Below are 13,676 nucleotides of genomic sequence, written 5' to 3'. Positions count from 1 at the left end.
ATCTCTATAGCGAGTAGACGTTTCCTAAAGACTAGCATAAGGAGGCACACCCAGTTAAAGGAAAAGTAAACTATTGAAATATTCATACTTCTCATACACACACAGAAATTTTAGCAATGCACATAAATATAGAGGAGAAAGGAACATATCCTAGCTGAAAATGCAAGCCAATTTTGAATAGCCAATTCCTTTATTCACTTTTCAAGTATGCACGTTTGACCAGAGCCCCTTTAATAAATCTAGATTTGTTATAACACAGGATTACTGAAGGGTAAATATTGGGATGTATCCAGTGCTTAGCCGAGATTCTGTCAGCAGAGCAGAGGGAGAAGCAATTTTCAACAATACCTCCTCTTTCCTGCAGCCCCATGCCCTGTGTCTGCAACCAAGTGTTGGGTAACCCTCCTTACCAGATTTGGGTGCACACACGCAGGGGGAAATCACTGAACAATGCTCCCCTCCCCATTCCTTACTGTCAGCTGAGTGATACTGCTAGACACAACCCATAATCTCAGTTGAACTCAAGCAGAACTATGGAGGGGACAGGGGCTCAGTTTTTTAGATAGTTAAGTCCCTGTGTCATTTACATTTAGTGTTTGCTCTTTTAAGCAACATAACATGGTTATTATGTTTGGGAAAGCTCAACTTAGAGGCATAATTTTAAAAAGTGTCTGATTATTTACTTATTTGTTGCATTACATCCCACCTTTTCTCCAAGGAGCTCAAGGTAGTAAAACTCCTGGATGGTTAAGTCCAGTCAAGGGTGACTATGGCACTCATCTCGCTTTCAGGCCAAGGGAGCCGATGTTTGTCCACAGACAGCTTTCCGGGTCACGTGGCCAGCATGACTAAACCACTTCTGGTGCATTGAAACACCGTGACGAAAACCAGAGCGCATGGAAACGCCATCTACCTTCCCTCCACAGTGGTACCTATTTATCTACTTGCACTGTCGTGTTTTCACACTGCTAGGTTTGCAGAAGCTGGGACAGACCAACAGGAGCTCAGCCCGTCGCAGGGATCTGAACCACCGACCTTCTGATCAGCAAGCTCAAGAGGCACAGTGATTTATACCACTGCACCACCCACATCCCTATTCAAGGTTGTATACATGGTTCTCCCCTCCTCATTTAATCCCCACAAGCCTATGAGGTAGGTTAGACTGATTGGAAGTATATTTGTAAATGCATTTTTAGAAATACTAACAACATTCTTGCACTCACCTCGAACTGATACCTTTTCAGAGCACCCCCCCTTTCCCCTCCCTGCTTCTCTATGTATCAGATGCCTTAAAAAGAAAAAGCTAAACAGTAAGTTCATTGTGCAACTAGAGGTGAACAGTCCAGATATAGGTAGATGAAGTCCATATGAATTGTAGCGATACAACATGTAAGGTTCATGAAATATTGTACAGCACAGGAGCAGCAACCATCAATGTATTGGAAAAGATGACCTACAACTAAATCATCACAAGGTCACGGAGATCCTGTCTTTAAATAAAGGCAGGATCCCCCCTTTCACTCAACTTTCCCCTTTTGATCTCACCCTGAGAGCAGCATCACATCTGAACATACACTATGTGAGAAACCCAGGTTCATCTCCCCATAATGTGTGTAACAGCCATTGGTTCCATTGAACTAGAGATCTTTGACATGGTGTCCACCAGATGTTGCTGGATGACAACTCCACCCACCCACCTCAAGATATTGGCCATAGTGGCTGTAGATTATGGCAGTTGTAGCTCAATACCTGGAGGGCATCACGCTGACTATCCAAGCCTTTGATTGTGTGCTCAAACTCCACTGGTTTCAAGTCAGCTCTATAGAACCTCATCTTCTCTGGGTCACACTGTTTTAACTATTTTAATTGTGCCACTATCAGTGATCTTATTTTATAAAATATTAGTCTTTTATAATCATCAAGTTCTTCCAGCTTCCTTCCTTGGTTCCAGATGGAGCAATTTTTACCTTGCTGATTGATTTTTAAGAGCAGTGGTATGGCTGTGAAATCTCCACACCACAATAGATAGGTACACCAAAAACCAGATAGGTTTCCAGGCAAGACATGATTCGTCTATGGGGAAATGGATATAAGTTACAAGAGAAAGAAAAGGAGATTGCAACTAAATCTCAACTTTTGAGAAGAACAAGACTCCCTGAATTGTGTTTTCCAGATCAGATAAGCTGGACGTAAATGGACAATATGAAGCTTGCTGCTGACATGAAGCTGGCTGAAAATTCATGAACGAACAACAAAGTAGAACCAGTTGGACAAGTCTTGCAGTGAAAAGTGAGATTCTAAAGTAAAGGAGGAAGGTGTATGTCTAAGGAGTGGTAGGGAAAAAATCAAAGAGGTTGGCATCAGTAGTTTTTGTGCTTGTAATAAGCAAATGAAGAAAAAGTGCATAGACAGGGAGCAGACAGAGACTGGGACCAGAAAAAAACAACTCAGTACAAAAAACAAAAACAAAAGAGGAAGCATGTGATCCTCCAAAAGTATATTCTTCTTTGATCTAACCCTTAAAGACGCTAATCAGGAAAACAAAGGTTGACTATTAGAGTCTAAAGCTGCTCTTTCCTAATAGCCTTCCTAGAGTAAGGAAGACACAACACTAAAAAAAATCTACATGTTGTTCATTCAAGTACTTAAGTCTTAGCTCATTAATCCTCTACACCAGCATTTGATAACCTGGTGCCTGCCAGATGTTTTGGACTACAAATCCCATCAGCTGTGTTCCTTGTCTGGTGGATAAGTTTTATAGTTAAATTGCAAGGGTCGCAAATCTCATGTTACCTTGACACTGTTTCTGCCCATTGCATGATTTGGCAAGTTTGACATTCCTTATCAATATACATTAACTGATTTGCTTTGTAGAACTTAGAAAAATGCTGTCATCTCAAAAGTGAAATGCTTTTCTCTGCATAGCAGGAATTAGCCAGAATCTCCCAGTTTCCTGTTCGTTTCCTTAAAAAAAACCCCACACATTTCCCTGCCCAACTAACAATCAGCACAATGAGATTAGGACTACAGTTGGCAACACCAAATAGGTCAATTCAGCCTCTTGGCGCTAAAGGCAGCTTGCCTGCTTTCATATTTTCTTTTAAGCATGTGTCCAATTGGTAACTTCTTTTGATTTTGTACAATGCTGCTTATCTATTAAATGTACTAGACCAAAAATCCACAAAGAGATGCAATGCCTCTGTGGAAAAGTGACACTTAGCAAGTTTCATGCACAAGTACAAGAAGACTTCGTATCTGCTGAATTTCTTGCCGTTTCATTCTTAAATACACAGGCACACTCTTTCTTTTAGAAGTGAAAATACATTAACCAATACAGGGAAAAGCATCAGGCCATAGAAAGACAGATACCTTTAATGGCACTGATCTCCTTATAGGCCAACATGACTGAATTCAAACTTACCTTCTCCTATTTGGAACGGGGGAGAGATTCAATTCAGGTCACACTTAAAAGGTACAATGACTTAATTTGCAGCTTTCCAAAACAATATGAAAACTGAAACACAGCCATCCTGCAACATTTGCATGTCTCTGAATTTGTGATGCAGTTCTCCAACAATACAGGATTTAAAAGAATGCATTTATTAAATGAACACATGTTAGTGAAAATAGCATACAAAAGTTCAAGGTAGGGAAATTGCTTGAAAATATATGTACGTTAGTTAAAACTGCATACAAAAACATGTTTCTTAGGAGAAATTTGCACTAAAATACCAATGCATTTTCGTGTGTGTGTACACACACACACACACACAGCTGTAGAAATGTGGAGAAATTTAAGATTGGGAAAATGGGAACCTGGGATGAACAGAAACTGACAGATTCTCCCATCCCTGTGCAACAGCACAACTGCAAAATCATGTACAGTGGTACCTCGGGTTACATACGCTTCAGGTTACATACGCTTCAGGTTACACACTCCGCTAACCCAGAAATAGTGCTTCAGGTTAAGAACTTTGCTTCAGGATAAGAACAGAAATCGTGCTCCAGCAGTGTGGCAGCAGCAGGAGGCCCCATTAGCTAAAGTGGTGCTTCAGGTTAAGAACGGACCTCCGGAACGAATTAAGTACTTAATCTGAGGCACCACTGTATTGAAAATATAGCAAATTTGGCTTTTATTTATGGCCATGGTATGGGGACGTTTTATTTTTCCTGTCAGATTGCAGATTAGATTCTATATAAGCAGGAAATTCAGTTAGTTCTCTCCACCTATTAAAAAAGTCAGTACAACGGCAGCATTTTTTGTTGCTGTCAAATCCAAAATTCAGAACTACATGACACCAGAATATCTCAATTCCATATTTTCTCTCTCTCTTTCTCACGCCAAACACTGATTAAACCAATGCGTTTTTAAAATATTGGTCCCATGCAGGCTGCAAACAGTTAACAGCACCTTATCTGTAGTCCTTGGATTACATTGACCACTTCTCCTTGCCTTTAATTTATGGTAGATCACGGAAACTAAAGAATACTAATTGTACTACATATGTATGTGTATTTGATGTACAGATTTAATTTTCCTCATTTGGCAGGATGTAATAGATGGGAAAGCTATTCTGGGGTTGCTTGATCATCTGTAAGAGCTATGAAATTAAGCTTCTCCAGCTCGGATCTTTAAATTTGCTTTGTAAACCATTTTGGAATAAATATGAGGGACAATGTGTAACTGCTTTGAATTCTGCTCCTTCCCCTCCATCTCCAAATCAAATTCCCTCACCTGCTTTTCTGGCTGCTGTTTCAGTGGTGGAAGGAAAGTCGATCCTTTCTGCCTATGGCACCTCTAACACTGGGAAATATACTTTCCCCAGGCATACCAGCAAGATATGTGGAGAGGCAGGGGCATAATTAGTTGGGGAGCTCACAGGCAAGTAAGGAATAGACTGCTTGCATTCCCCCATGAAGTCATATAGGTGTGATCAGATTTGTCTTGTAATTGAGTTCAAGACAATAATAAGGGCTATTTCCTTTCTTTCTTTTACTATGGGAACCACAACATTTGCCAAGTCCAATTACAAATTAAACCGGGGCAGGTGAGTGAGTGAGTCTGCCAGTTGCTACTGTTGGATCTCCCCAAAACTTGTCTTCCAAGCTAGATCCAGAAGCTGGAAATATGCCCAAGTTTGGGGATGGCGAGTGGAGAGAAATGGGTGGGAAAGGAAAGGCTACAGAGAACAATCAGGCGACAGAGGAAATATTACATAACCTCCCTCATAACCATCAATTCTCCCCTACAAAAGAGGAAATGTGCAGTCATGCCCTTATTTAAACCTAGTGCAACATAATTTTAACTAGACCAGATTTCTTCCATAGCATGTTTCACCTTGCCGTAACCCCATACTGGGCTGATGTGGCTGACACAGGGAGTCACCCCATGTGTCCTCCTTTATGATGACCGTGGGGGAACCTTTCCTCAGGACACCTCCTAATACTTCTGGATGTGCACATCAGCACTAAATCAGGAAGGTATGAAGTCACTGTCTGCAGATTAAGAAAGAGTCATCTCTCCTTGGGCTAATGGCTATTTAATCTCTCCATGTCACAAAATAGGTCATCCTAGTTTGTAGAATGCCATTCTTCCACAAGCCCATTGCAATTTAATGTGAATGATCATACAACACATGGACAGATTAGACAGAGAATAAGAATATTAATGCTCTAATTCCCCCTTTAAGAGCATACCTCTCCATTTTGCCAAGAAAATGATAAAGGAAGCATTAACTTTTAGTATTTTCGGCTCAGCCGTGACCTAATACATACTCAAACAAAGAATGAGGTGTACAGAATCAACTGCATCGGATAAAAAAAACAATAAAACCAAATGGTTTATTTGTAATACCTTCAAGCATAGGAACAGACTAAACATAAAGGGATTAAGAATCTAGTGGTTCTAATTCATTAATTTCAGACTGGTGTGCTCAGCATTTCTGAAGATCTAGACCTCAACTAGTTTTGACAGCTTTGTTCCTTTCCAAGCAGAAAGGTAGTTGTAGACTGCTAAGCAGACACAGTTTTTGAACACTGTCCATGATTAATTGGAACAGCATTCCAACACAAATAGGATAAAGAGGGAGTTACACTTTTTTAAAGTAGCTGTCAGCTCTTCTCCAGGAAGCTTTGGGTAGTCACAATGGTGTCGACATGTCAACTGTGCACACCTTGGGCTGGGAGTTTTGTTATACTGGAGCCAACTGACAATACAAAAAAAAAAAAAAAAAAAAAAAAAAAATCCCACCAGAGATAATTAACGCTCTTATAAAATGTCTCTCTCCCTTCTTGTCAACTCCCAAAGAAGAAGGTAGCTGAAAAAACATTAACGCTCATGGTAAGTTGATTATGTTTATTCTCCAACTGGATTCACACACCCTCAATACTGCAGGCCTGTTTCTATGAGAAAAAGCAGCTTGAATGGTGGAAGCAAGCTTGCATTTTATTTTTATGAGCCACCTTGAGAAGATTTTTGCCCTTCAGTTGACCTAGATGTATTTTAAATAAAATAAAAATCTATAAAATATTTATTTTAAAGTGAAATGATTTTTTTTTAAAAAAAGAACATTTGCAACCCATCTGGCAGCTCTTTTTTGTTCTATGGATCTGTGAAGGCAAGTAGAGATTAAAAGGTGCCAGCTGAGTTATCAACACAGGAAGCACCGGATGGTCAAACAATGTAGGAACTATTGTATTTAACGGCATAATCTAGAAGCCTCTCTCTTGTAAAGCAGTTCTTGGTTGCAGGCACAAACTCTGCATATGAAAGCTTTGGTTTTACAGCAGTGCCAAGAAACAATTGCATGCAAAGGTTTCTGAATATAAAAAAGAGTGATGTTGATCATTCTATTTCCACATGCTACATCTTCTGTTACATATTATGTGTGAAGTCCTCTTTTTTACCACAACAGGCTAACCCTTTTCTTCAAATGCATTAGCACACTCTAATCCAAAGGCAGGATATTACAGGCTGAGACCATTTTGTTTGGGGGTTCCATTCCTGGTCCCCATGTGCGTCAGCAGAGTGCACATAACCTCCCTGCTCACCCCCCCCCCCCAATTCTGCTCTCTTCTGGGTCCAAAAGGACCCATGCATCAGTGGTTGCACACCAATTGGATGCTTGCAAAATGGTTACTGCCTATACAGAAAAGCTGAGTTCTGCTAAATCCAGAATGGGTGGTCTCATTTGGGAGAGTACATTACATTTGACTTTATTATTTAACTGATTTTTAGAATGCAAAATGCATGTCACAGAATACTGCTCATATATAAATCATAATTAAATGACATGCCCTTTTACTAATTAGAAAGGGGTTTACAACTTGAGCCTCAACAAAATCATTTGAACAATTCCCACCACTACCATTTGCCATGTTCTTAAATGATCAAAACCTCTAATGGAAACTTGCATGTGTCAATGGAGGAGAACTGACAAAACAACATAATCTAAATACCAGTGCTCAACCATGGCACATACAATCTTTTTCATTTAATCTCGCTCTCATATGCTCACCTAATCGTGAATTACAGATTGAATAGAACCATGTTGTTGTTGTTTAGTCGTTTAGTCGTGTCCGGTCATGAAGAATCAGACACGACTAAATGACTAAACGACAACAACAACATGGTCCTATTCAATCTGTAATTCATGTTTAGGTGAGAATATGAGAGCGAGATTAAATGAAAAGTTTAACCATGTACTACAAGATTATCAGCAAAAAGATAACTGGTGACAGATACTAGACATCATATAGCTTAGCCACATTACAATGCTAACACCTTAGCGTAAAAACACATTTTAGACCAAAATCACATTTACTTGCAAGTACAATGCAAAAAGGTTTCAAGTTTTGAAATGAGAGGCAAATCTATTTGTCTGTAAAATTTGCTTAAGGTGCATAACCAGATTTGTTCCTCAAAAGTCTTGCAGGAAATATTAAGATGTATCCTGAACTGTATCCTATTTCATTCTTTCCACAGTGCTTTCACAGCAAAGTAGCTCATGGGTCAGCAGTTACATTTTTTTCAGGTTTCCCCATTTGGCATCCCCTAAATATGGCCTGCCAACAATCCCGTTTGCCAAAGACTCCTCCTCATTGACTCTACCATTCCTGCAACTGTTCACCTCTACTGCACTGAACCTAAACATCACCTCTTTTTTCAAGTTTTTTTTTACGTTTTCTGGATTTTGCATTAGTAATCCTATTACTTAAGTATCTCACTGGCATGTTTGAACTGGAACATGTCCTCTTCTGAACCTCAGTATAAGACAAGAAACACAGAATAATTTGTAACTAAGTCTGAGCACAGTAGTGCCTTCCAGTGTGTACCTGAGTCTGGTGCTCAAAATCCAGCTCATAAAGAGAGGTGGTGATGTCATTCCGCAAGAACTATGTCTTAACCTCACAAATAACCACAAAAATTATTGTGTCTGATTTTCAGAGACAAGAAGAAATTAAATTAGGTTTTTTTAAAAAAAATGGACAAAAAGAATACTTTTGACCTTTAAGTGAAGACTGTACCTTAAGCTGTTAGCATGACCAATGTTTAAGAATATCCTATTTATATCCAGTTAAATGTTAGCTTGGGTGCTTTCTCTCTTTCCACACTAAGCGGGAACAAATATAAATTTCATATGTCTATCAGTAGTTTTCCCCAAGTTGCAACACCACACCAGCTTTTATCATTACTATTTCAGGTAAAATTTCCCAGAACTCTTTCATTTATTTATAGCTGATCAAAATCACAAAAATAAAGCCAGCCTAGCACATTTACTGGAAAAGAAATAGGAGCTGTAGAAACAGCAGAACTTTAAGTAAATGACTACTCAGGCTTTCTTAGTATAGGATGTATACCCAAATGCACATGGGTATGGCAGGATAGACCATGATGTGGAGGAAACTGGGCATTGCATGGGGGCCATTATCTCACACATGTACGAAAGCAAGTACAAGACTCAAATGGCAGCAGGGCCTGCCTGCATCAACACTCGGCATCCTAGACCAGCCACTGTGCTCAAAGGTTCTAGGGAGGGCCCAGTAGCCCTTATACCTGCTCTGGAACCCTTCCAACCCCTAAGAGCTTGGGTTTGGGTCCCATAATGCCCTGCAATGGATGACACTGAGCACTATTGGACAATGGGCTGCTGCCATCTTCACTGCCTGAAATCCTCGACAGGGGCCACCAATTTAACAGGGGGGTGCAACTGTTTTGCCCAGAGTCCCCTCAAACCTGGAGCTGTCTTCGTCTGGTAGCAGGTTTCCACTTCAAGCACACGTAGTACAATAACACTTGCTTGATCCATTTCTACTGTAGCGTTCGTCCAAGGAGCTCATGAAAGTGTAAATGGTTTCCCCCATGCAGAACTTTGTGAGTTAAGCGATACTGAATAGCTCAAATTTATCAAACAAGCTTCTCAGCTGAATGAAGAACTGAACCAAAGTTTCCCCTAATCCTAGTCCCATCACACTAGACGCTATCCTGCATTAGCACGCATTGGTTTTTTCACATGCATCCATCCATGTCTGTTGCTCAGTGGTTCTAGGATTCTATATATGCCATTTAGTTGGTTCCTATAATGAAAAATAAATATAAACACAGAATTACTCACAGCTTTGGCTTAGCAAGGACTGGAGGTGGTGTTTTTGTAGGTGAAAGCAGGCCAGCAGGATGAGAAGATATATTGATTTGGGTGTCACCGTTAACTACCCCATTTACTTTACGGCTAGGATGGACACCATTGGTTTTCTTCTCTGCAGAGTTGAGCTGTAATTGAAAAGCCGCTACACTGGATCTGGCATTGTTCATCTGGTGGCTCTCCAAGTGTTTTGGAGGAAGCTCAATAGAACTGATCTCAAGGTTTGTAGGTGGGGGTGGGAAGTGGTGGAAGTCATCGTCGTTCTGTTCTCTCATTGGCAAGTCACGGCTGGAGATTTCAGAACTGGCTAAAATAGGAGGAGGAAAAAGGTAACAATATAGATGGGAGATTGTAACTACAACAGATAGTTTCAATTACTCTCACAAATACAGTATTAGTTCATTGAAGGTGATGTCAGCATCTCAGTTATAGCAGCTATGCCAAAAGGCATATGCCTTTCTCAAGTTCTCATGCACATTTGAGCTGATGTAATCATCTTAATGAATATTTATTCACTGCTGTTTGTCCATGATGTAGGTCGAGCTAGTTGCCAGTTAAGAACAGTAATTGATTTATGAATGCTCAGCACTGGCTGAGTGAGCCAGTTTGATGGATCAGTTGTGTTAGCACTCACCACAGATATTCCACATCACTGTGTATGAGAACCGCCAACTTTTTCCTAGGCTTTTGTATGCATTTCTGTTTTGCATTTTACACTGACAGGAGGGCTGCATTTTCGCCTGTTGTAGAAACTCAACTTTTTCCATTTTGCCTCTGCTGCCACCTAGCCTCAGAAGCTTGGTGTTAAAATCTGCCAGATCTACTTAAAACTTTCCTCCCAAGTGTAAGACAAAGGGTGCTTGTTCTTCAACTAAGATTTACTCATCAGAGTAGACCCATTTAAATTAATGCACATGGCTACATTAGGGCCATTAATTTCAATGGTCTGCTCTGATTAGAATTTAGTCGAATGGTACCCCAAATATTAAATTATTGAAAATATTTATTGATAAAATTACTGTAATTTTAATAAAATACGAATAATTATTTTGCAATTAACTGGATGCAGTCAATGGTTCACAATACGTGCTTTTTAATGGGCCATCAGTCAAGTTCATCATCTGACTGAATGGAAGAGTTTTAGGGCCAGTTGCTGTAATATTTCCTAAAAGCGCCTTAAGGTTTTCTTCTGGGTGTTTCACATATCATTTAAAAAGACATGAGATAAACTCTGACTGCCCTTTATCCTTAGATTTTAAATCCCCTTTCTTTGTGCTTGCAAGTGCATAACACCAGGAGAGTCTAGTTCACACAATTAGTGAACTGATTGAAACAGAGATCAAATAGCTGCTCACAATCCTCTGAGGGAGGAGAGGCAACGCTGTTTCAGTTGCACACATTTGATGGTACTTGACCTTCAAAATTAGCAGCTGCATTTCTGGAGGCTGAGAGAGATCCATATGGCCCCTTTTCCTATTTCCTAAATGCCTTTGAAGATTATGTCGAAGCCTCTTCACCATGTCAACATTACATACGCTTCCTACCCAGACGCAGAGTAATCAAGTCAGTGCTACAGGATGTGGGAAGATCATCAGAGACTAAACATGAGATGCACCCAGAAGGGGGAAGGGACTGCCTCACTACACTGCTGCAGCTGTGTCCAAGAGTGGCCAGAAAAACATCACCGACTTTCACATACACATTAAACACTACATCAGCACTGCTGAATACCTGACAGCACGGTCAGCTCTGCACTGCTTGTGACTGATCCATAGTCATTTCTTGCTGTACAAGTGAAGGTTCCTGCATCCTCAGGAAAGGTCTCTGCGATTACAAGAGTACATATCTCCTCTAAAAAAGAAAAGGAATGGAGGAGAGAGGAAAAAAACAGATGAGTGAGCACACAAGATATACTGGAACTGCTATGGGTCCGAATACGAGATTTGATTGTGAAGTCATGTTGTGTGTTAAACAAAAAGCACAATAGCCAAAAACAGTGCCCAGGGGGGAAGTGAGGAACCAGAAGAGTAATGCAGACAAACACCCATGTTGTTGGATCCCTGTGATTACTTTCACATACAAATCACAACGAAATCAAAAACAGGAAATTAAAATGAGGCTGTAATCCAAAAGAATGCTTACTGGAGAAAACCAAGAGCACTTTGGTTAGGAAGGGATATTGGCGTTTATTGGAAAGTGGCACCTCAGCCGTATTGCACTACATGGCAGCCTTGCTGCAATGCAACTTACTTCAGATAAAATATGTTTAAGATGAGTGTTTTAATAAAAAATAAACTATTATTTCTCCCTCAGAAATCTAGCAAGTGGGACAAAGCTTGACTTTCCCCAAATTCACTTTGACCCTTCTGCATCCACCTCAAGATTTTCTTAATACGGTGGTACCTCAGGTTAAGTACTTACCGTAATTCGTTCTGGAGGTCCATACTTAACCTGAAACTGTTCTTAACCTGAAGCACCACTTTAGCTAACAGGGCCTCCTGCTGCCACCGTGCCGCCCAAACACGATTTCTGTTCTCATCCTGAAGCAAAGTTCTTAACCCGAGGTAATATTTTTGGGTTAGCAGAGTCTGTAACCTGAAGCGTATGTAACCTGAAGCGTATGTAACCTGAGGTACCACTGTAGTATGCATTTCTTCTGACCATCTTAGATACATCCTACACTACTGATAACTCATTGACATCAGTTTCATCAATCCATCAACCCATCTTCCTAGATTATTAATCCTTACACACCCACCCACCCCACCTTCCTAGATTATCAAACATGTTTCAAAGCTGGCTTATAAGAATCAAGATTTTTTTTAAAAGGAAAAGAACTGATAAAGTTTTAACAGCAGCAATTTCAGTAAACTTCACCAGACTCATAATATAAAAAGAACTTATCCTGGTGCCTAGAAAACCCCAGTAAATCTGGTTGCCAAGTAAACAATGCTGTCCCTGGGATAGCATTCTAGGGTCAATGTGCCATTATAGAAATATTTTCCCCTGCCTAACCTCTGACAAAAAAGGCTCAATCACAGCAACTTCAGGTGGAAGCAGGAAATCGATTAGCATGGTTACACTAAGATTTTGTCCTCTTCTTTTTATTGTAGCTCTTTTTATGTCACTATTGTCATTATTAAAAAATACTAAGTAACGAAAGATTGAGTAGATTCAGGTACCATCACACTGACTCTTATATGAGCCTGACAAGAAAGAGCCAAAGTAAGCCTCAGTTTCACTGGCTTGGCTCCAAGGATGAGTTCAGAAATTTTCACTTTCATTTTTGATTAGCTACACACATCTTGCCATATCATCCAAACTAGGCAAAGTGTGGGTGATCTTAACTATGGGTTGTTTTCAAAACAAGCCAACTTGGGCATTTCCCTTATTCTTTCAAAAGCAAAACAAAACACCGGTGAGTGTTTTTTGTCTTAGTAACTGCACACTCTGAGCAATCCTGGTCAGTTCTTAGTCTAGCTACACTAGCAGAATACACAGGTAGCCCAAATGTCCTCAAGATTGGATTAACTCAAAAGGTTTTCTTGTTAACATTTTAAAGGCTGCACTCCTAGGTGCACTTACATGGGAGTAAGCCATAGTCAGCTCAAAGGGACTTACTTCCAAATAAACATGGATAGGTTTGTGTTGTGATACATTCATATTTGTCTCATTGAAACTTGGGACGACCTTTTCTGTTTCGAGCCTCACTGTATCCATGTTTGTAGGAAAGTAATGCAGCCATGCAGAACGCACCATGACTGTCTTCCTCTTAGAGTTAAATTATTATACCCAGGAAGCAATTCGTCAAGTTGAAGTGAGTGGCAGCTGATTGGTGTCTCAATTAAGTTGAACTGTTTTTCCTTAAATTTTTTTATCATGTATTATCATATATCCAAAGACTTCCTGTGCTGGAGACAGTCTGAAAATGAAGTACTGATTTAAAAAATGTCCAGTATAGGATTCCACCCCGTTGCCAGACAGAAGAACAGCTAGCTGGCAGCACAGAGCAGTCTGTGGAATATGACATAAAAT

The 13,676-nt window shown here is 40.1% G+C and overlaps 1 protein-coding gene across 8 annotated transcripts in view; it reads right to left on the bottom strand.

Annotated features, from left to right (window-relative positions):
* The window catches only part of PALLD (palladin, cytoskeletal associated protein), a 219,867-nt gene that overhangs the window by 107,322 nt on the left and 98,869 nt on the right, over positions 1 to 13,676 (bottom strand). For all 8 annotated transcript variants that reach the window (XM_083457026.1, XM_083457030.1, XM_083457034.1 and 5 more), the window contains 2 exons: positions 11,373 to 11,492; positions 9,615 to 9,948 (listed from right to left, as the gene is read on the bottom strand). In XM_083457026.1, the coding sequence (XP_083313152.1) occupies positions 9,615 to 9,948; positions 11,373 to 11,492 (454 nt within the window). The remainder of the gene's footprint in view (positions 1 to 9,614; positions 9,949 to 11,372; positions 11,493 to 13,676) is intronic.

The sequence above is a fragment of the Podarcis tiliguerta genome (genome assembly GCF_965153285.1).
Source record: "Podarcis tiliguerta genome assembly, chromosome: 9".
Classification (NCBI taxonomy): Eukaryota; Metazoa; Chordata; class Lepidosauria; order Squamata; family Lacertidae; genus Podarcis; species Podarcis tiliguerta.
Note: the sequence above shows the minus strand (reverse complement) of the source record. Positions and strands in the feature narration are given on the sequence as shown.